At 32.8% G+C, this 21,186-nt stretch overlaps 3 protein-coding genes across 3 annotated transcripts; 2 read left to right on the top strand and 1 right to left on the bottom strand.

Annotated features, from left to right (window-relative positions):
• The first annotated feature begins 4,448 nt into the window (after nucleotides 1-4,448).
• LOC115715776 (uncharacterized) lies at nucleotides 4,449-5,912 on the top strand. Its single transcript, XM_030644450.2, has one exon. It carries the CDS (start codon nucleotides 4,711-4,713, stop codon nucleotides 5,617-5,619), a length of 909 nt encoding a protein of 302 aa, XP_030500310.2. The 5' UTR covers nucleotides 4,449-4,710; the 3' UTR covers nucleotides 5,620-5,912.
• A 1,587-nt stretch (nucleotides 5,913-7,499) lies between these two features.
• On the top strand, nucleotides 7,500-8,921 carry LOC133038450 (uncharacterized). The gene is made up of 3 exons (XM_061116612.1): nucleotides 7,500-7,504; nucleotides 7,601-7,703; nucleotides 7,821-8,921. Exons 1-3 carry the CDS (start codon nucleotides 7,500-7,502, stop codon nucleotides 8,655-8,657), a joined length of 945 nt encoding a protein of 314 aa, XP_060972595.1. The 3' UTR covers nucleotides 8,658-8,921.
• A 3,328-nt stretch (nucleotides 8,922-12,249) lies between these two features.
• LOC133038451 (uncharacterized mitochondrial protein AtMg00810-like) lies at nucleotides 12,250-12,684 on the bottom strand. Its single transcript, XM_061116613.1, has one exon. The coding sequence runs from the start codon at nucleotides 12,682-12,684 to the stop codon at nucleotides 12,250-12,252; it is 435 nt and encodes a 144-aa protein (XP_060972596.1).
• Between the last annotated feature and the right edge of the window lie 8,502 nt (nucleotides 12,685-21,186).

The raw sequence follows: 21,186 nt of genomic DNA on the forward strand, positions 1-21,186 counted from the left end.
TTGAGCAAAGAACGATTCATCAGTTGATTAGAGCAGAAACGCCCCATCGCACACAGCTTCCCCACCTCTGTTCCCCCATCCATCTTCATCTAGAACGGTAAGATTATGGGTTCTCAAAAGCAATTCGTCCATGGCGATATCAAACGTGTTAGGCATTCCTTCAGAAAGGCTCCTCTCACAAGAGAGCATGTTTTCCTACTTCTCATAGTTTTTATTTGTAATATTTACTCAAATTTCCAACATATTATGTTAATGCATTTGAACGAGTACATGCATTGCACTATTTTTTGCAAAGAAATTAAACCACCTCAGTACGACTTAATTATTTACTGTTCTTGACATCATTAATATATAACACATTAAAATTATTGTCTAATGCCTAAAACTTTATTTAAAATTATATAAATATATATATATATATAAATAACACTTCTATTATTCAAAAAATTAACTATAAATATTAATTTTAAAAATATTAAACAATTAAATTTTAATTCAATAGGAATAAAAAAAAACTAATTAGGATTTTTGCCTTTCAAATTTTGACATGTACCAAATCATGTTTTCTAAACTTTTAATGTCATTAAAAATGCCCTTGAACTATTGACATTGTTGAATTTAAGGACTTTTGTCTATAATTTTAGTAAAAAGAAAGTCTAGCATAGATGAAAGTTTAGGGGGCATAATTTAGTACATGTCAAAGTTCGAGGATCATGGTAGATATTAAAATTTGGGGAGCATGGTTTAGTACATAAACAATAAAATAGTAAAATTGAATGAAATTAGACAAAAATCTTTAAATCTAACAATCTCAATAGTTTAGGGAGAATTTTTAACAGCCAAAAAAATTTAAGGGGCATAATTTGGTACATATTAAAGTTTATGGGGAAAAAAATCCTAATTAGCCTAAAAAAAATAGTTTCTCAATTTAATTTAGGGACTTTTTTATTTTTACATTTCAAAATATTTTTTTTTTTGTATTTTTATAGAATTTCACATAGAAATCTCTATTGCAACTAACGGAGCAACATAAATTACAACTAAATCCGTATAACAACCCACATAGAAACCACTTAAGAAACTCAAACCGTAAATTTGGAAAAAAAAAGGTTAAAAAATAATATATGAGGTAATTTTCCTTTAATTTAACTATTTAATTAAAATATTTATATATAAAAAAACTATTTTCATACTATATAAAAAATATCTTTACATAAAAATATTTAAGTCAAATTTAATTATTTTTTTATCTTACTTTTTCACTAAATAACCTTTTTTATTATCTTTTCCAACTCATGGAACAAGTTATATATTGAATTTTTTTTTTAATTATATAGAAAAATTAAACATCAAAATTTAAATTTTCTTTTGTTCAAAAGAAAAATAAATTTAAATTTTTTTAATAATACTGAGAATAAACAATATTAATATGTATATTATTATTCACTAAAGCTGATCAAAAAGGAATGTGATAAAAAATTGTTAATTCATTCTACATGATCATAAATTTATAAATACATATACATATACATATTGTGCTTGTGTGTGTCACTATGTCTGCGCATGGTGAAATTTTGAAAACACTACAAAAAAAGAAAGAAAGAACGAGCAAATCAAAAAGAAAAAGTGACCCAAAAAAATTTAATTAAAGATAAAGGAAAAGGAAATGAGAGGGTGTAAAAAGGTAAAATAAAAAAAAACAAAACAAAATATAACATGGGAGTGGTAGAGTAAATAAAACCAAGAATTTATACGCATGGGGTTGAAAATAACGCAGTTCCCGGGAATATATCCAATATTTAATTTAAATGTATAATAAAAATGGGAGCAGTAGTAGTACTGCAAAGGCTGGTAAAGAAAAGAAAAAATACACACACCACACAACTAAGTCCACCACCACCACCACAGCCACCATGCACCACCACCACCACTTCTCACTCCTCTTTGCTTTTTCTCCATCACTCTCTCTCTATATATATATGTTTATTGATATTTATAATGCACTTCTTTTCATTAGTCATACCATACAGAATCTCATTATAATCATTATTAATATATTTTTTTATTACATTTGAATTTTTCATGGCCAGAGAGATATGTTTTGTCCAATGTGCATAAATATATAAATTATTGTATTATATGTTGATTTATAAATTAATTAAGCTGTTATATATTATGTATGGTTACTATCTCAATGCATTTGTCTCCTTGTGTAGTAACCATTAGCCATTATCCCAAAATTCAGCTTGTTGAGTTGTGAATGCCGACTTTTATTTTTCTTTGGTGCCTAAATATATATTTATGAATGCCTAGCTATAATGCCAAAATGCCAATGGCTTAGCACTAACCAGCATTTTTAAAACAATATATTTATATAATAAAGTATTTAATAATGGAGAGAGCTTGTCGTTTTACTATATAACAAAGTTTAAATTTCAGTGCTTTTTTTAGATGTATATGTATATTACCTGCGTGCAGTTTCTTCTATTCTCTCTTTCTATTCTTCTATTCTATTCTCTCTCTATTATATATGAATATGTATATTTATATACATATCCTTCCCCCTCTTCAAACTCCCATGAAAGATTCTTCTTTAATAAAATTACACATCTAGTTATATTATCTCCCATTCTGTCTCACACACTTTGCTTTAAAAAAATATATATATTTTTTTTAAAAAAAAATGGATATTTTTGAATTGGGATTTTGAAGGGAGAGAGAGAAAATGGAAAAAATAAAATAAAATCATTAATAACAGTGCTCTGAATAAGTATTACTACAGAAAGTGCATTCAAAGTATTCAAAATATAAAAGTTGCCACTACAAATACAAAATGATAATAATGAATGAGTTGGTTGGTATAATAAGTTAACTGAAATGTTATTAGCAAACAAGAAAAAAAAAATTATCATAAGAAATTAATAATAAAAAAAATTGTGTTGAGAGAGAGAGAGAGAGAATGTGAAGAAGAAGAGAGTGTATGTGTAAGTGAGTAATGGGTTATCTTTGATTTTAAGATGCAACAAAAGTCATAATAAATTATTCAAAGTTAGATGGCAGAACAACAAGTAGTCTTTATTAGAAAATGACCTGACCACAATATAACATGATTATTACCTTCTTACTTCTCTTACTTCTCACCAACTCAACTTCTCCATCACCACACATCAATATAAATTAATATGTATATATGGTTTTTGGGTCAATTGGGAACATCATCAACACACTACATATATCAGCATATATATTCCAAATTTAGGCCTTTAATTAGGAGGAGAAGAATTAGAAGAATAAGAAGAATAATATATATCCCCAACTAACTGATCAACATGACCATGATGATTATGTACATAATTATTAATTAACACACCAAACAAAGATACGTATATTGAGAATTGATCAGGTCATTACTTTATTGTATGTATATATATGGTCACTTTCTAAGACACAATTTGCGTGAAAAATGTAATCTTGAGTAGAAACACTATATATTTCTTATAATGGTAATTATGGTTTGCAAAGATATCAATGGCCTATACTGTACCCCATTTCAAAGACAAGCTACATAGAAATGGGTTTCAAATCTCAATCCTCTCAAGTTTTCCTCCCTATTTATCATTACAGTCAAGTCAAGCCTTAGAGTAGACTGTTGCATTAAAATTGTATATACTATATTATATAGATATAATAAAGTTCATATTTATTATGTTTATTACAAAATAGAAGTGGAAAACCATAAGAGATAAAGGGCCTCTAAATTATGTTGCTTTTGTAATCATTATATATCTTCAGACAAAATTTGATGAGAGGTGATGTGGAAGACTGGAAGAGTATACCTTTCTTAACTATTTTTTTTTTTTTTTAAAAAAAATATTTATATAACTCATTTTCAAAATTTATTCTTTTAATTTTTCTTTCTTTCTTTTCCTTTTTTGAGGTTGTAAAAACACAGACAGAGGAAGTATGCATGTTAAGATTGAACTTAAGATTCCACAAAGGCATAAGCTACATAATCAAAAGTCTTTATAAGCAAGTTTACTAATCAAGATCTTCTCTTAAAAAATGGTGTCCCATAATACTAACCAAAAAAAATGAATGTTCTTCCGTATTAACGCTTTACTGACTTGCCCTTTTGAAAACTAACAAATTTAAAAGCCAATTAAGGTCTATGAACTAAAATGAATGTAACAAGGTCAAGGGCAAATGAAAAGAAGACGATCAAAGAAATTTTGTTTTCCTAGCTTCTTAATTGCTCTTTTGCTTTTAGGAATAGGGGAACAAAGATAGAGACAAAATGTTTATGTTTGTGTTAATTATATATTTATGTCATTAGACTATAGTCCCCATGACCATGAAGAATGAGACAGAAATACACGTGGGTAATTCCAAAATTATCAGAAGGGTAATATAGTCATTTCAACACAAGCCATAATAATACCTAAAAAAAAAAGGCAAAGAGAGGAAAAAGGAAACCATATTTAATAACCCGCCATGTCGTTTCCCATTCTATTCTTCAAAAATCTCATACCAAAGGCCAAAACTCATATCATACCCAGTGTACACGCATTAACACGGAGATGAAACCTCACAGATAGATATATACATATATATATATATAGAGAGAGAGAGAGAGAGAGAGAGAAAGTGGGGTTTTCGAAAGGTTGAATTTTTTTTTTTTTTGTTTTCTTCTTCATCTGAATAGTTGTGTTAATGGCGAGTAGTTGGGTCAAGTCTTTACAATGCAAATCGAAAGCTTTCGAAGACGTTTACCAACCCAAACCCAGAAACCTCCTCATACCCAGTACAAGCTGTAGACATAGTGTTCAAAACATTAAAGATGTGATTGATAACACTGCCAAATACAAGGCCAGAAAGTCCAAAACGACGTCGTCGCCGTCGCCTCAGAAAAAACCGACTTCTAAATCTTCGAGAGCCGCCGGGAACGAACCGGGTCATGCTCCCATGGTGAGACCGAGAATGAGCTCTTCGACTTCGACCCGTCAGAGTACTCGCACCCGCCACGACCAGTTCCTCCCGGCGTTAAAGGAGCTACCGGAGGGTCACCCGTCTCGTAACGTGGTGGATATTATATTCCACACTAGCTGGAGCCCCAAGTCTTTCTCGGGTCGGATCGAGATGATATTCAAGGTCCAAAACGGGTCGAAGGCTGCGGCTAGGTTCGAGGAGTATCGCGAACTCGTTAAGATCCGGGCCGGGTCGGGCAGCCCAGCCGGCGAGACCGCATGCAAGGAGGAGAATGCGCGGTGCGTAGCGGACGGGAATGAGGTCATGGGTTTTCACTGTCTCGGACCCACGTCAGGTGGCGGTGCGTACGACGCGTGTAGCGGCGCGTGGGCTTTTCCGGCAGGTAATAAAGGGTCGGTGATATGCACGTATTCTGGTAGCGGTGGGGCCCATGAGAGTGCCGGCGGAGGGAGAGGAATGAGAGCCATGTTACTCTGCCGAGTCATTGCTGGCCGAGTCTCCAAATCACTCGGGATCGACTCGTTGTTGAATGGCCGAGTTGGGTTGGACTCAGTGAGTGGGGAAAGTGGCGAGTTGCTTGTGTTTGACTCACGTGCCGTTTTGCCTTGTTTCCTTATTATCTACAAATTGTAAAAACACCACAAGGTTCCCCTTTTTTTTTTTTACTGTCTTATATTTTTATTTTATTTTTTTTTGTAAGAGTTGGTGAATCTTTTTTCTACTTACTCGCATTTATCAACATTATTTTGGGGGGTCATTAATACTTTTTTTTTTTTTTTTGGGTGTGATTAGGGGAAAAAAAATCTTGTTGATAAATGTTGATTAACTAATTTGCCATTTCTCGTTCTTATATGTAATTCCACTTTCATACAATTTGGGAAGGTTTCTCTTTTTCACTTTTCTATTTACTGAAAAAGAAAAGGTTTATTTCTTTTTTGAGGATTTATGGTTGTTTTTTTCTTTTTCATTTTAAATATTATACTTGGAAACAATTATTTATTTAGGGTTTGATACAAGGAAGCTTGTGTTTGTAATAATCTTGTGCATTATTATGTGTAATAGAGTAAGTTTTAGGTCAAAGCAAAGCTAATGTTTATTATTAATAGATTCTTAGTGTTGAGGCTTGAAGTTGAAGAAGAAACAACACATGGCAACAATTCACCTGAAATCATTAATACTTCAAATCAATATTTTAGTGCCAAAAGACTAGATTTTGAAATATAATATGATATATGGTATTATTTGTTTTTTTAGGAAATGGAAAAATTTATTCAAACTGAACAAAAATATAAACAAAGACAGTTGCTAAATGCAACTCCAACCCAAAGCAAGAACTATAAAGAAATAATAGAATTCATTACATCCCAATCTCTTTTTCTAAGTAAGGTAATGTTGATGACTCTAACTCTAGCTTTGATAGCTAGTTTAATGGATAGACTAGTCTTCTTATCCGACTTACAAACTCAAACGAACGGTTATTCCTATTACACCAAACAAAGTACACGCTAATAATAGACATCATCAAATTGAGTAAGAGTTTGCACACACCAGGTACTCCACATATCCAGGGGACTTAGGCCAAAGAAATTGGCCCAACCAAATGATAACCTCTTCTCTAACTTTTTCTAACAAAAATGCAATCAAAGAATACGTGCTGATGAGACTCTCGGCTTCACAAACTGGACAACAGGTAGACGAGAGCTCCATAAATCTACCAAGATGGTCACGGGTGAGGAGTTGGTTGTTCAATGCTTGCCATGCAATAAACTAGTGTTTCTGGACGCATATCTTGTGCCAAATAGCTGCTGCATAATTTACTCTACAAGCATTGACGAAAGAGTTGTAGAAATTCTTGGCCCTGAATTTCCCTTTTGAAATAGCTCTAAAAATAGCATCTCTGTCAATGGAACTTCTAAGCTTGATTAGCTTCCTAAAGTACCAACTCAGGGGCGGACCCACATTGTAGCGGGGGGGACGACTGCCCCCCTGAAAAAAAAAATCAAGAAAAAACTGTATATATATTTTAAATAGTTACAAAATATATTTATATTAAAAGATGATATTTAATAATATAATAGTAAGCTTGGTGTAATGGTTAAGGTAGAGGATAAATATATTAGAGGGTAAAGGTTCAAATCCCTCTAACTACACATTATATTTTTCTTTTTAAATTTATTTATGCCCTCCCTGCTTTTACAAAAAAAAAAATTACGCCCCCCTCACTTTAAATTCTGAGTCCGCGCAACCAACTTGAGTGACTCTTCAAAGCTGCTAACCAAAAATTCTGACCTTTTAAATAAATAGAATCAATCTATTTAACCCAAAGGTTGTCTTCTTTGGTTGAGACCGCCCAAATATAGTTTGTCATCAATGTAATGTTCCATTTACGGCCTTCACAGAACTCAATACCACTTGTAAGAGAAGCACACCAGAGTAAATAACCAGTGATGATTTTATTGAATGAATAAAATTGATTACACTAGAAATAACTTAGCTTTATATACACAGCTAAGATGAAGTGAGAGTTAGTTACAACAAAAAGGAGTTAGTTATAGCCGTAGTTTAACTAACTCTAACAGAAAAAGTACATGACCTGTAACTAACTCTAACACAGTGAGAACCTATTCTCTAACACCCCCCTCAAACTCAGTAAGGTTGATGAAACAACACTGAGTTTGTCTCTAAGAATTGCAAATCTGGAGCTGGACACAACTTTGGTGAGAGAATCAGCAAGTTGATCAAGAGCAGGAACATGCTGAACTTGCAATTCAGATCGTAGTACCCTATCCCTGACATAGTATAGATCGATCTCTATGTGCTAAGTGCGAGCATAGAGAAACCTCCTCATACCCAGTACAAGCTGTAGACATAGTGTTCAAAACATTAAAGATGTGATTGATAACACTGCCAAATACAAGGCCAGAAAGTCCAAAACGACGTCGTCGCCGTCGCCTCAGAAAAAACCGACTTCTAAATCTTCGAGAGCCGCCGGGAACGAACCGGGTCATGCTCCCATGGTGAGACCGAGAATGAGCTCTTCGACTTCGACCCGTCAGAGTACTCGCACCCGCCACGACCAGTTCCTCCCGGCGTTAAAGGAGCTACCGGAGGGTCACCCGTCTCGTAACGTGGTGGATATTATATTCCACACTAGCTGGAGCCCCAAGTCTTTCTCGGGTCGGATCGAGATGATATTCAAGGTCCAAAACGGGTCGAAGGCTGCGGCTAGGTTCGAGGAGTATCGCGAACTCGTTAAGATCCGGGCCGGGTCGGGCAGCCCAGCCGGCGAGACCGCGTGCAAGGAGGAGAATGCGCGGTGCGTAGCGGACGGGAATGAGGTCATGGGTTTTCATTGTCTCGGACCCACGTCAGGTGGCGGTGCGTACGACGCGTGTAGCGGCGCGTGGGCTTTTCCGGCAGGTAATAAAGGGTCGGTGATATGCACGTATTCTGGTAGCGGTGGGGCCCATGAGAGCGCCGGCGGAGGGAGAGGAATGAGAGCCATGTTACTCTGCCGAGTCATTGCTGGCCGAGTCTCCAAATCACTCGGGATCGACTCGTTGTTGAATGGCCGAGTTGGGTTGGACTCAGTGAGTGGGGAAAGTGGCGAGTTGCTCGTGTTTGACTCACGTGCCGTTTTGCCTTGTTTCCTTATTATCTACAAATTGTAAAAACACCACAAGGTTCCCCTTTTTTTTTTACTGTCTTATATTTTTATTTTATTTTTTCTTGTAAGAGTTGGTGAATCTTTTTTCTACTTACTCGCATTTATCAACATTATTTTGGGGGTCATTAATACTTTTTTTTTTTTTTGGGTGTGATTAGGGGAAAAAAAATCTTGTTGATAAATGTTGATTAACTAATTTGCCATTTCTCGTTCTTATATGTAATTCCACTTTCATACAATTTGGGAAGGTTTCTCTTTTTCACTTTTCTATTTACTGAAAAAGAAAAGGTTTATTTCTTTTTTGAGGATTTATGGTTGTTTTTTTCTTTTTCATTTAAATATTATACTTGGAAACAATTATTTATTTAGGGTTTGATACAAGGAAGCTTGTGTTTGTAATAATCTTGTGTATTATTATGTGTAATAGAGTAAGTTTTAGGTCAAAGCAAAGCTAATGTTTATTATTAATAGATTCTTAGTGTTGAGGCTTGATGTTGAAGAAGAAACAACACAAACACATGGCAACAATTCACCTGAAATCATTAATACTTCAAATCAATATTTTAGTGCCAAAAGACTAGATTTTGAAATATAATATGATATATGGTATTATTTGTTTTTTTAGGAAATGGAAAAATTCATTAAAACTGAACAAAAATATAAACAAAGGCAGTTGCTAAATGCAACCCCAACCCAAAGCAAGAACTATAAAGAAATAATAGAACTCATTACATCCCTATCTCTTTTTCTAAGTAAGGTAATGTTGATGCCTCTAACTCTGGCTTTGATAGCTAGTTTAATGGATAGACTAGTCTTCTTATTAGGAATGTCAATGGGGCGGGTCGGATCTGATCCGACTCTGATCCGACCTGATCCAGATCATATACGGATCTGTCCCGCCCCGCCCCGTTGGATCAGATACTCGGGTCGGATCTGATCTGACCCACCTTATACGGATCAGATCTGATCTGACCCAACTTTTTTTTTTTAAAAAAAATATCTTTTATATTTAAATTTATAATTTTTTTTTCCAAAATTTATTTGTTTAAGAACTAATAATGCATCATTTTTTTCTTATATATTTTTATTTTATTTGTCAAAATCAAGAAAAAAAAATCTATCAAATTCTTATTACATAAAAATGTAATTTTACTATTGAAAAATTAATTTAACAAATTTTAGAAATTCCACTAATATAATCATCAATAATAATGTAGTATGATGATTACATAAAATAAATCTCCTTTAAAAAAAATACATGAAATTAACTATAAAACTTTTTATATGCTGTTCTTCTAGTCTTCAAGATTTACTGTGTACGACTCCTACAAAAAAAATAAATATGTTAATAATAAAAGTAAGATTTTTTATACCGAGTCACAACAAATTGTAATTTTTGTAACTAATACTTTTAGTGATGGACTTATTTTAGTCACAACATAAAAATGATGATTTGTCATTAGTTATAACTTTTTTACTTTTAGTCACAAATTTTGTTGTGATTAAAAATAAGATTTTTTGTAGTGATATTTTTCTTATCAATTTTTAAAATTAAACAAAAAAAAAAAAAATGGTTATAGAACACACATATTTTTTAAAAACAAAAAATTACTTTTATTTTTATGATTAAAAAATTAAAAAAAAATAAAAATAAATAAAATATTAGCAAATGCCCCTTAAATAATTAAATATTTAAGAGTCAAATAATAGTATTAATTACTCATTATTATAATATTTAATTAATTAGTATTTTTATTTGATAAACAAAAATTAAATATTATTCTTATTAATTAATAATATGTTTATATTAAATGTAAATTATTGTTGCATACATATATAAAAGTGATATAATATAAAAGTATAAATTGTTGTACAAATTAATATATTTAACAGTGCCTATACATAAATCGATCTATTGTGTATAACATTTATTACTTTACTTTCTTATTATAGGAAATTTCGCAAATAATAATAATTATTATAATCAAATAATTAAAATATAGAGTGGTCAGTATGCATATATATTTTTATTTTTATATATATATGTACACATATATATATAAGAATTAAATTAAGAGAGTAATTAATTAAAATAATAAGATATGGTGTGGTCTGTGGGCAGATCATATATGTCTAATGGTATTCCACTGGCCTTACACCTTAAAAAAATATATTAAAAAGTAAAAATCTTTTTTTAAAAAAAAATATATATATATTTAAAACGGATCGGGTCAGATCCGATCCGTTAAAAAATTAAACGGGGCGGGTCGGATCTGATCCAAGATCCAATAACTATCCGAATTTTCGGATCAGTAATGATCCGTCGGATCGGATCACTGATCCGATCCGAATGAAGGGATCTTTTTGCCATGCCTACTTCTTATCCGAGTTACAAACCCAAACGAACAGTTATTCCTATTACACCAAACAAAGTACACACTAATAATAGACATCATCAAATTGAGTAGGAGTTTGCACACCAGGTACTCCACATATCCAGGGACTTAGGCCAAAGAAATTGGCCCAACCAAACGATAACTTCTTCTCTAACTTTTTCTAACAAAAATGCAATCAAAGAATACGTGCTGATGAGACTCTCGGCTTCACAAACTGAGGAGCAGGTAGACGAGAGCTCCATAAATCTACCAAGATGGTCTCGGGTGAGGAGTTGGTTGTTCAACGCTTGCTACGTAATAAACTAGTGTTTCTGGACGCATATCTTGTGCCAAATAGTTGCTGCATAATTCACTCTACAAGCATTGACAAAAGAGTTGTAGAAGTTCTTGGCCCTGAATTTTCCTTTTGAAATAGCTCTAAAAAGAGCATCTCTTTCAATGGAACTTCTAAGCTTGATTAGCTTCCTAAAGTACCAACTTGAGTGACTCTTCAAAGCTGCTAACCAAAAATTCTGACCTTTTAAATAAATAGAATCAATCTATTTAACCCAAAGATTTTCTTGTTTGGTTGAGACTACCCAAATATAGTTTGCCATCATCGTAATGATCCATTTACGGCCTTCACAGAACTCAATACCACTTGTAAGAGAAGCACACCAGAGTAAATAACCAGTGATGATTTTATTGAATGAATAAAATTGATTACACTAGAAATAACTTAGCTTTATATACACAGCTAAGATGAAGAGAGAGTTAGTTACAACCAAAAGGAGTTAGTTATAACCGTAGTCTAACTAACATAACAGAAAAGTACATGAGCTGTAACTAACTCTAACACAGTAAGAACCTATTCTCTACAGCCGTCCTCAAACTCAGTGAGGTTGATGAAACAACACTAAGTTTGTCTTTAAGAATTGCAAATCTAGAGCTGGACACAACTTCGGTGAGAGAATCAGCAAGTTGATCAAGAGCAGGAACATGTTGAACTTGCAATTCAAATCGTAGTACCTTATCCCTGACATAGTATAGATCGATCTCTATGTGCTAAGTGTGAGCATGGAGAATAGGATTAGCAGCAAGCATCACTGTGCTGAGATTATCACACTAGATTTTTGGAGTGGATATTGAAGTTGTCGGAAGTCCTAACTCATGGAGGAGAGACGTAAGCCAAGTGACTTCAGTAACAGTAGCAGCCAAGCTTCAAAATTCATCTTCTGTTGATGACTTGGAAATTGTTTGTTGCTTTTTAGACTTCCAAGCAACTAAGTTCGATCTAAGAAACATACAATATTCACTGGTTGAGCGTCTATCATCAGGATCGGACGCCCAATCAACATCACAAAATGCCTCGATATGAAAATCATTGCACTTTGTTAGATGAATTCCATAGTCAATAGTGCCAGGAAGGTATCTGAAAATTCTTTTTACAACAATCCAATGAGCTTCCAAAGGGGATTGCATGAACTGTGAAACTTTGTTGACTGAAAATGCAATTTCTGGTCTAGTTATAGTGGCATACTGCAATGCTCCTACAACAGATTTGTACTGTGTTGGATCTTGAACAGGATCACTACCAAACTTGGAGAGTGTCAAACCATATTGCATAGGAGTAATGATGCTTTTAGCTTCTTGCATTTTAGTTCAAACAAGGAGATCCTGTAGGTATTTCTTTTGAGAGAGATGAACTCGAGAAGTGGTGTGATGAATTTGAATTCCAATGAAATAATTGAGATCTCCAAGATCTTTAAGAGCAAATTGAGAATTTAGATTAGATATGACAGTAGCAACTCAAGTTTCATTGGATCCTGTGACAATAATGTCATCAACATAGACAAGTATGTAAGTGAGATCAGTTGGTGTGATGCTGATAAACAGAGAAGTATCTGTTTTGGCTGATTGAAACCCTAGATTGTTTAAGGCAGTAGAAAGCTTTGAGAACCATGCTCGAGGTTCTCTGATACCATGTAAGAGAAGCACACCAAAGTAAAGAACCAATGATGATTTTATTGAATGAATTGAATTGATTACACTGGGAATAACTTAGCTTTATATACACAGCTAAGATGAAGAGAGAGTTAGTTACAACAAGAAGGAGTTAGTTATAATACCGTAGTCTAACTAACATAACAGAAAAGTACATGAGCTGTAACTAACTCTAACACAGTAAGAACCTATTCTCTAACACCACTAAACTTCTTGGGAAGGCAAAGTTTTTTCCAAGAAGGAAGATGATACTTACTTTTATTTTCATTATAACCCCAAAGGAAATCTCTAGAACACTTATCAATGTCAGCTACAATTTTTTGAGGAAGAATAAAGATACTCATCCATAAATTCTTGATGTCCAACAACACGGAATGGATAAGTTGAGCTCTCCCTGCAAACAACACGTTCTTACTGGACCAATTATGGAGATTTCTCTGAAATTTTTCAAGAATTTCACCACAATCCCCAGCTTTTCATTTCGTAGGCCTCAAGTGCACCCTAAGGTACTTAAGAGGAAAGGACACCTCTTCCATATTCATAATACTCAAAAGCTGATTTTTATAGTCCGCTGAGATTCCACTGAAGTATACCTGAGATTTAGATTTATTTATAGGAAGACTAGTGGAATTACTGAACCTCCTAATAGTCAATTGAATAATCTGAATGGACTTAGCATTACCTTTACAAAAAAATAACGAGATCATTAGCAAAACAAATATTGACAAGCTTCAAGGGCTTACACAAAGGATGAAAACCAAACCCTTTGATATTGGAGTCTTGAAGAAGTAACTGGGTTAGTAATCCATGACAAGAACAAAAAGAAAAGGAGAAATTAGATCTCCTTGATGAAGACCTTTTTCCCCTTTAAAAGAATTATGCAACCGAATGTTGAGCATTAGAGAGTAAGATGTTCCTCTCAAGCAGACCAAATCCAATTTATAAACCTCAAAGGAAAACAAAGACCCTTGAGAAGCTCTGAAACAAAGTGCCAGTCAACAATGTCTTAATAAGCTTTGCTAAGGTCGATTTTCATGATATTTCTAGTCAAAATATTTTTTCTTGTATAACCCTTGAGCAAGTCTTGAAATATTAGAATGTTGTGCGCAAAAAAATGATTATTAACAAAAGCTCCTTGATTATTATGGACAAGAGAAGGCAGTAGTTCATAAAGTCTACCACATAGCATTTTAGATATACATTTATAGAGAGTATTGCAACATGCTATAGGCCTGTAATCAATCCCTGTAGAGGGGTTATTAATCTTGGGGATAAGAGAAATAATAGTTTTATTAAGATCTCTTGGGAGCAAACTATCTTGAAAGAAGTTGAGAGTAGTGCCCTTGGTAATTTCATCTCCAATCTCACACCATAATTCCTTGAAGAACCTAGCTTAATAACCATCAAGTGCAGGACTTTTATTAGAGTGGATTCCAAAGATAGCATCCTTGACCTCAGCTTTTGAAAAAGATCTGATCAGTCTGACTTGTTCAGACTTGTTGCTGGATGCTAAGAACCTTACTGAATTTCAAACAATCCAAGTCAATGTCGCTCAAGACATCACTTTTTTTTACCAAAAATTTCTAAAATGGGTGATATAGGGGTGGATAATAGTATTGTACTCATCAATAACCTCACCATTTTGAACAAAAGTGGTGATTCTATTCTCTATTTTCCTTTTTTTTATGGCGTAAAAAATGAGAGTTTCCATCCCTAAATTGTAATCGATTAACCTTACTTAATTGTTGCATAACTTGCATACCTCAGTTGAGCAAGTTTATACTCATGAAGCTTTTCTTTTAGCTCGCATTGCAAAAGCATGTTAGCAGGATCATTGGATAGAGCGCCTTGAGCTGAGTTGAATATCTCAGCTTAATTCTCAATTACCTCTTCATCTTGGATCGAAGGAAGTTCAATCTCCATTTGGTTTGTTCTATCATTAGTCACCACCGCCGCCGACTTTAGGGCCACCTTCTTCTTCCTACTTATGGGGAGAAGAAACGGGAGCACCACACGCTCTAGTGTTAAAAGTTATTTCTGTTTTATATATATATATATGGGTGTACTCTTAATGAGTATTACCCATGAATGGGTAATATTAGAAAAAAAAAATTGAGTTTTTATAATTAATTTTTTTATTTAATTAGAAAAAGTTCTCATTTTTACATTATATGGGCTGGGATTGTTCCATCAGCTGAAAAAAAATAATAAAAAAGAAATTTTTCAACAAAAAAATGATAAAAAAAAATTGAGTTTGACTTAAATATTTTTCATATAAACATATTTTTGATATAATGGAAAAAAGAGGTATTTTTTGATATTTTCTTTAATTAAGTAGCTAAATTAAGCATAGAAATTCAAATTTCTCTTTTATTATTCGCTATCGGATTAAAATCTAATGGTTTAATATTTTAAAATCAATATTTATATTTAAATTTGCTTAGTACCCATCAATGGGTAATACCTATTAAGAAATGTTCCATATATATATATAAATCTATACATGTATATTTGTGGTATTTTCAAAAGTTCACTAATTTAGAATTTTTGGTAATTCGATAAATACTAAAAAAATTAAGGGATAATTTCACAAATGCACAAAATCAACAAAAAAGAAACAAAAATACGGTTTCACAGAATTTTAAATATTTTTACGATTTTTTTAATTTTATTTACATAAGATACGGTCTTTTATGTTGAAATTTTGTTCATTTGTTGTTAATTTTTTGTCATCTGTATGTTATTTTTTGTTGTTATTTTCATGTTACTTTTATGTTGTTTCTTGTTGATTTTATGTTGTTTTCGTGTTATTTTTTAGAAAACCGTATAAATATAAAAAAACATTCTTTGAACGTAAAAATGTAAATATTTTACAAAAAATAATACCTTACGTAATTATTCCAAAAATTAATAGTAAAATAAAATAATAATAATCCACTAACAAAAGACAAAACGAACTAAAGAAAAAGTTAACTAAAAACATAGAATGTTGGATTTGAAAAGCTTGGGTATTTGCAGCTTTTTTATTTTTCTTGCTTCCTCCTCTAGATGGAGTTAAGGCTGAAAAATATACTTGGTATATTCAAATAAGCTCTAAAATCAATACTATACCATCCATAAATTACCATATTACATAAATTACCTTAGAAGTGACCTACTTTATAAATTTGGGATGTTCAATTTATTAATCATCTTTTACCTTTTGACCCTATTCAAAATATTTTGAGTAACTTTTGGCTTTTTAGCTACTTAATTTATGCATTCCATGTCTGTTAAAGTATTTTTTAAATAAAATGTTTAGTAAATTCTTTTTATGCAACGGGATTTGTATTAAGAAATAATATTAATACTGACATATGCACCTCTGTTTTGTACACACAGAAAAATGTTATGTATCCCAACAACTTATTATTATGTCACTATTACTAGATAAATATGTGACTAAGTCATTACTTGATATCAGACTATCAGAGTGAAAACAAAGAATAATAAAAGAGTAGTATATTGGTAGCTGAGATAGTACAAATTAGGTTAAAAGGATTGAAGTTAAGAACATGATATATAGATTGAGTATCAAATTAATGTTAAATTGTGTAAGAGTAGCAGTTGACATGGTTTGTTCTAGGGTTGTTGAAGAATATATAATAATAGGATGAATTTGGGTAACAAAAAAGGTATAGTGTTTAACCTTTTAAGGTTTGAATATATATATTTTTTTTTTTTTAAAAAAAAAAAAAAACACCTACAAAGACAAAGCCAAAGCCAAAACCAAAGTTAGGAACTTGGACCAGAAACTTTGCTTAGCAGAAAATGAAAATGACATTTGGTATAAAGTCACAATCTTTGATAGACACATAAAGCCCTCTATACCATGAAATGACTTAATTTGACTACTACTTATATTATCTTTTACATTATTATTATTATTATTATTATTATTATTATCATTATTATTATTATTATTATTATTTAATAAGCCTTTTAATTAATTTACTGACCAAAAACAGAAAAAATTACTTACAAGACAAGTTACTCATTCGCCACCTAGTTAGCTAGATCCTCCTCTCTTCCTCTCTCTCACATAATACATGCAAATATTTATTTGAAAACGACATATTGTTTCATACTTATGATTCCTTATTATTGTTGTTGAGTAATTATGTGAAGAAATTGTTTCAAAAATAATAGTATGTCCCAACTTTTAACGTACCACTAAATTAAATTATTTGCAAATGTTTTCTTTTTCTTTTTAAGATATCATTAATGTCATATGACTAATTATTCAACTTTGTTACAGATAAGAATCAATTAGCCTCAAAACTGTTAGAAGTTGGATAAAATTCTGACTTGTTCAGTTGTATAATTTGTTAGACTTTTTGCTCTATTTCTATTTTATATATAAGTTGATATTGTACTCCTTTTTCAGAGAAATACAAATTATTCTTTCATCTCTTTCTTGTTTCGTTCTTTCTCGTTCTCTATCTTTCTTAAGTTTTAACATGGAATCAGAGCTTCCTCGTTCTCCATAGATGGTTCTTCAAACTCAGGTTCTAACTTTAAGACAACTATGATTACATTTGCCTATACCCTTTCGATCAAGCTTAATGAACATAATTTCTTGTCATGGAGACACCAAGTCTTAGCTTCGATAGCCGACTTTAGAAATTTCTCAATCCGGATCATGCTCCACCAAAGTTTAACACAGCTGAAGATGATGTTGAAAACAGAGTGAGTGTAGAGTATGAAGACTGAGAGCAGCAAGACAAAATTCTTGTCTCGTGGTTGCTTTCTTCAATCTCTTAGAATACCACAAATCGACTAATTGGATGTGACACCACATGTCAGATCTAGAGCTATCTAACTGAGTATTACACTGCAAACAATCGAGCTAAAATAGGTCAGTGTAAAACTCAGTTGAGAAATAGTAAAATGACTGGAAATCTTGATGATTATTTGCCAAAAATAAAAGTTCTGGTTAAGGTTCTTGCTACGATTGGTCACAAACTCAATGTGTACTCACTGCACAAGAACACATTAAGGTTATTTTTAATGGTCTTCCATCTGAGTTTGATGTATTTTTCACTGCTTTGAATACAAGAAAGGATGTGTACACTGTCTCTAAAATTGAGGCACTTCTTTTGGCTCAAGAAGTGAGAGTGCACAAAGGAGAACAAGAACTTGATATGTCTAAACCTAAGGTTAATTTTTCCCAAACTAGAGGTTTTCCTTATATTCGTAGGACTTATTTTGTTGGAATTACTTCTAGAGGAAATTTTGCTTGAGGATTTGATTTCTTTGGGTCTAGTAACCATTCATTAACACACATCTTGTCTCTTATAGTCCTAGATATATAGGTTATCCTACAGTCTGTGGTGGGGGTGGTCCTAGATTTAATCGTGGACAATCCTCAGGAGTGCAAAAAAGTGGTGGTGGTCCCTCTTTCAGTCATGGTCCTAATTAACATTGTATTGGGACAGAAAACACAATGTCAGTTGTGTCATAAACTTGAACACACAGCTAAGCAATGCTTTCATAGGTTTGATAAGTCATTTACTAGTCCTAAATCATTTCAACACTTCCCTAGCAGCGCTGCTGTGGCTGAAATGCTGTTAGGCTATTTTTAGCATAGTTTTCGAGTGTTAATCAGAGTCGTTTTTGAGTCGTTTGTGATGCTTTAGGAAAACACTATGCTTATTTTTTATGTTTTCAGGTGTCCTATAGCTGTTAAAGTTTGGGGCTTCAAAAGTTTGATAAGAGACCAAGGCGAGTGAAGAGAAATTGAAAAAGCAGCATTCAACGCATTCTTCACTGCGACGGATTTATTCATGGTCGTGGCCAAGATTTGGCAGAATGGAAGATTTTTAATTGGCCCAGTCGCACGGCGAGGCCAATGCTAGCCACGGCTAAAGCAACACTCGCTGCGGTAGATTTATTCATGGCCGCGCCGAGACCTTGGCAGGGAGCATTAAAAACAACCACAAGAACCTCGTCGCAGCGAGGCATTTCATGGCTGCGGCGAGGTTCCGTACAATTCGAGACCAATTTTGTCTTTTCTCAATTCTTTGAAGTCTGGGATTGAATTTATAAAATGGACTGCGAGAAAAAGAGAGGGGAAGTGAATTTTAGACCAAAAAGTAGTCAAGGACGGCCGAAGGAGTAGAGTGGCAGCCCAGATTCATTCCACCATCAGTTTCTTTCTTCTCCTTTTATTTCTTTTATGTTAAATTCTGCTTTAGTGTTATTATGGATATGAATATGAACTAAATTGCCAATTTAGGGATATGATGATTATTAGATGATATTTATGTAATTCAGTTAATGTGATTATTAGTTTTCTTCCCTGATTGTGTGATTTGTTGTTATTTGTTTTAATTACATATTTTAGACTGACCATCTTAAATGTGACTTATGATCCTAATATAAAATCTGAGAAGTGAATAATAAAATTGCTCTAATAGGACAAGCATAAGTTGATGTAAAACGAGAGTATTCACATAGCTTATGCGATGTGTAGATTCTGATTTTGATGCAAGTTATATATTAATTTACTGCAGCGATGTGAGTAGATGATATATGATTTAGGACCTTAATGATCTGAGAAGAGTTAGGGTTAAATTGATAATCTGTCATCACTAAGAGGGAGAGAATTAATAATTAACATTAGCAATTGAGAAACTAAACTAACAGGATTCGTATTCCTAAATACTCATCCATAATTAATTACACTCTTCATTATTATTTCCTTGCTTTTTAATTTCTAATCATTTAATTCTTCAATTTTTTTAATCGATTTGCCAAATAGAAACGCAAATCTAATTTTTGTGGTACTTGATAACAATTCCCAGTGAATCGACCTCACCTGTGTGAGTTTAAAACTACAAATAATTACGTACACTTGCGTAATTGCTCATAAATTGTGTAACAAATGCAAGCCTTTTATGTTTCACCAAAGGTTGTGAATGATACCTCTTGGTACCTAGATTCAGGAGCCACACACCACATCACAGTTGATGGAGTCAATCTGCAATGGACAAGAGAAGATACTCATGGGTAATGAAACAGGTTTACCTATTTTAAATATTGGTCAAACTTATTTCATTTCACCATTTAATTCTCAGTCTCTTGTTTTATCTAAGCTTCTACGTGTTCCTGACAAAACTAAAATCTTATTAAGTGTCTCTCAATTTGCAAATGATAATGGTGTCTTTTTTGAGTTTCACCCTTCTTTCTATTGTGTCAAGGACTAGGATACCAAGAAGACTTTACTTGTTGGGAAGCTTGAACAAGGATTGTATAAGTTTGACATTGAGGATCTTCACTTTAACTCTCAATCTGAAATCTCAAGTCAGGGTACTACTTCATTTGAGAGGAAATGTTTGAGCTCAGAGATGATTGTACCGAATGCTATTTTCAATTTGTGGCATAATCGACTTGGACATCCTAATGCTAATAAAATAGTCAAGTCGGTTCTTTCTTCTTGTAATGTTGAATTAGTAATAAAAATATTTCAGATTTGTGTTCTACATGTTGTCTTGGCAAACACCAAAAGTTACCTTTTTCTCATTCTTCAATTGAATTCACTGAGCCTTTATAGTTGCTACATTCAGATTTACAAGGTCCTGCTCCTATCACCTCTTCAAATGGATATAAGTATTATATTAGCTTTGTTGATGCTTATTCCAGACACACTTGGATTTACTTACTAAGAACAAAGTGTGAAGCTCTTCCCACTTTTACTAATTTTAAAACTCAAGTGGAACTTCAACTTGGGTTTAAGATCAAAGCTATACAATCGGATTAGGGAGGTGAGTATCAAGCTTTCACAACTTTTCTTAAGTCCTCTGGCATTGTTCATAGAGTGTTTTGTCCTCATACGCATGAATAAAATGGAGTTTTTGAACGTAAATATCACCATATTGTAGAAAGTTGACTAACCTTGATGGCACAAGCTTTTTTACCCTTGAAGTTTTGGGATGAAGCTTACCGAACTGCTGGTTTCTTATCAATTGGAAGCCAACTCCAGTACTCAATCACATGACACCTATTAAGATCTTGTTCAAAGTAAAACCAGATTACAATTCTCTGAAGGTTTTTGGGTGTCTTTGCTACCCAAATTTATTACCTTACAATCGTGTAAAGCTACAATATAGGTCT

The sequence above is a fragment of the Cannabis sativa genome, chromosome 5 (genome assembly GCF_029168945.1).
Source record: "Cannabis sativa cultivar Pink pepper isolate KNU-18-1 chromosome 5, ASM2916894v1, whole genome shotgun sequence".
Lineage (NCBI taxonomy): Eukaryota > Viridiplantae > Streptophyta > Magnoliopsida > Rosales > Cannabaceae > Cannabis > Cannabis sativa.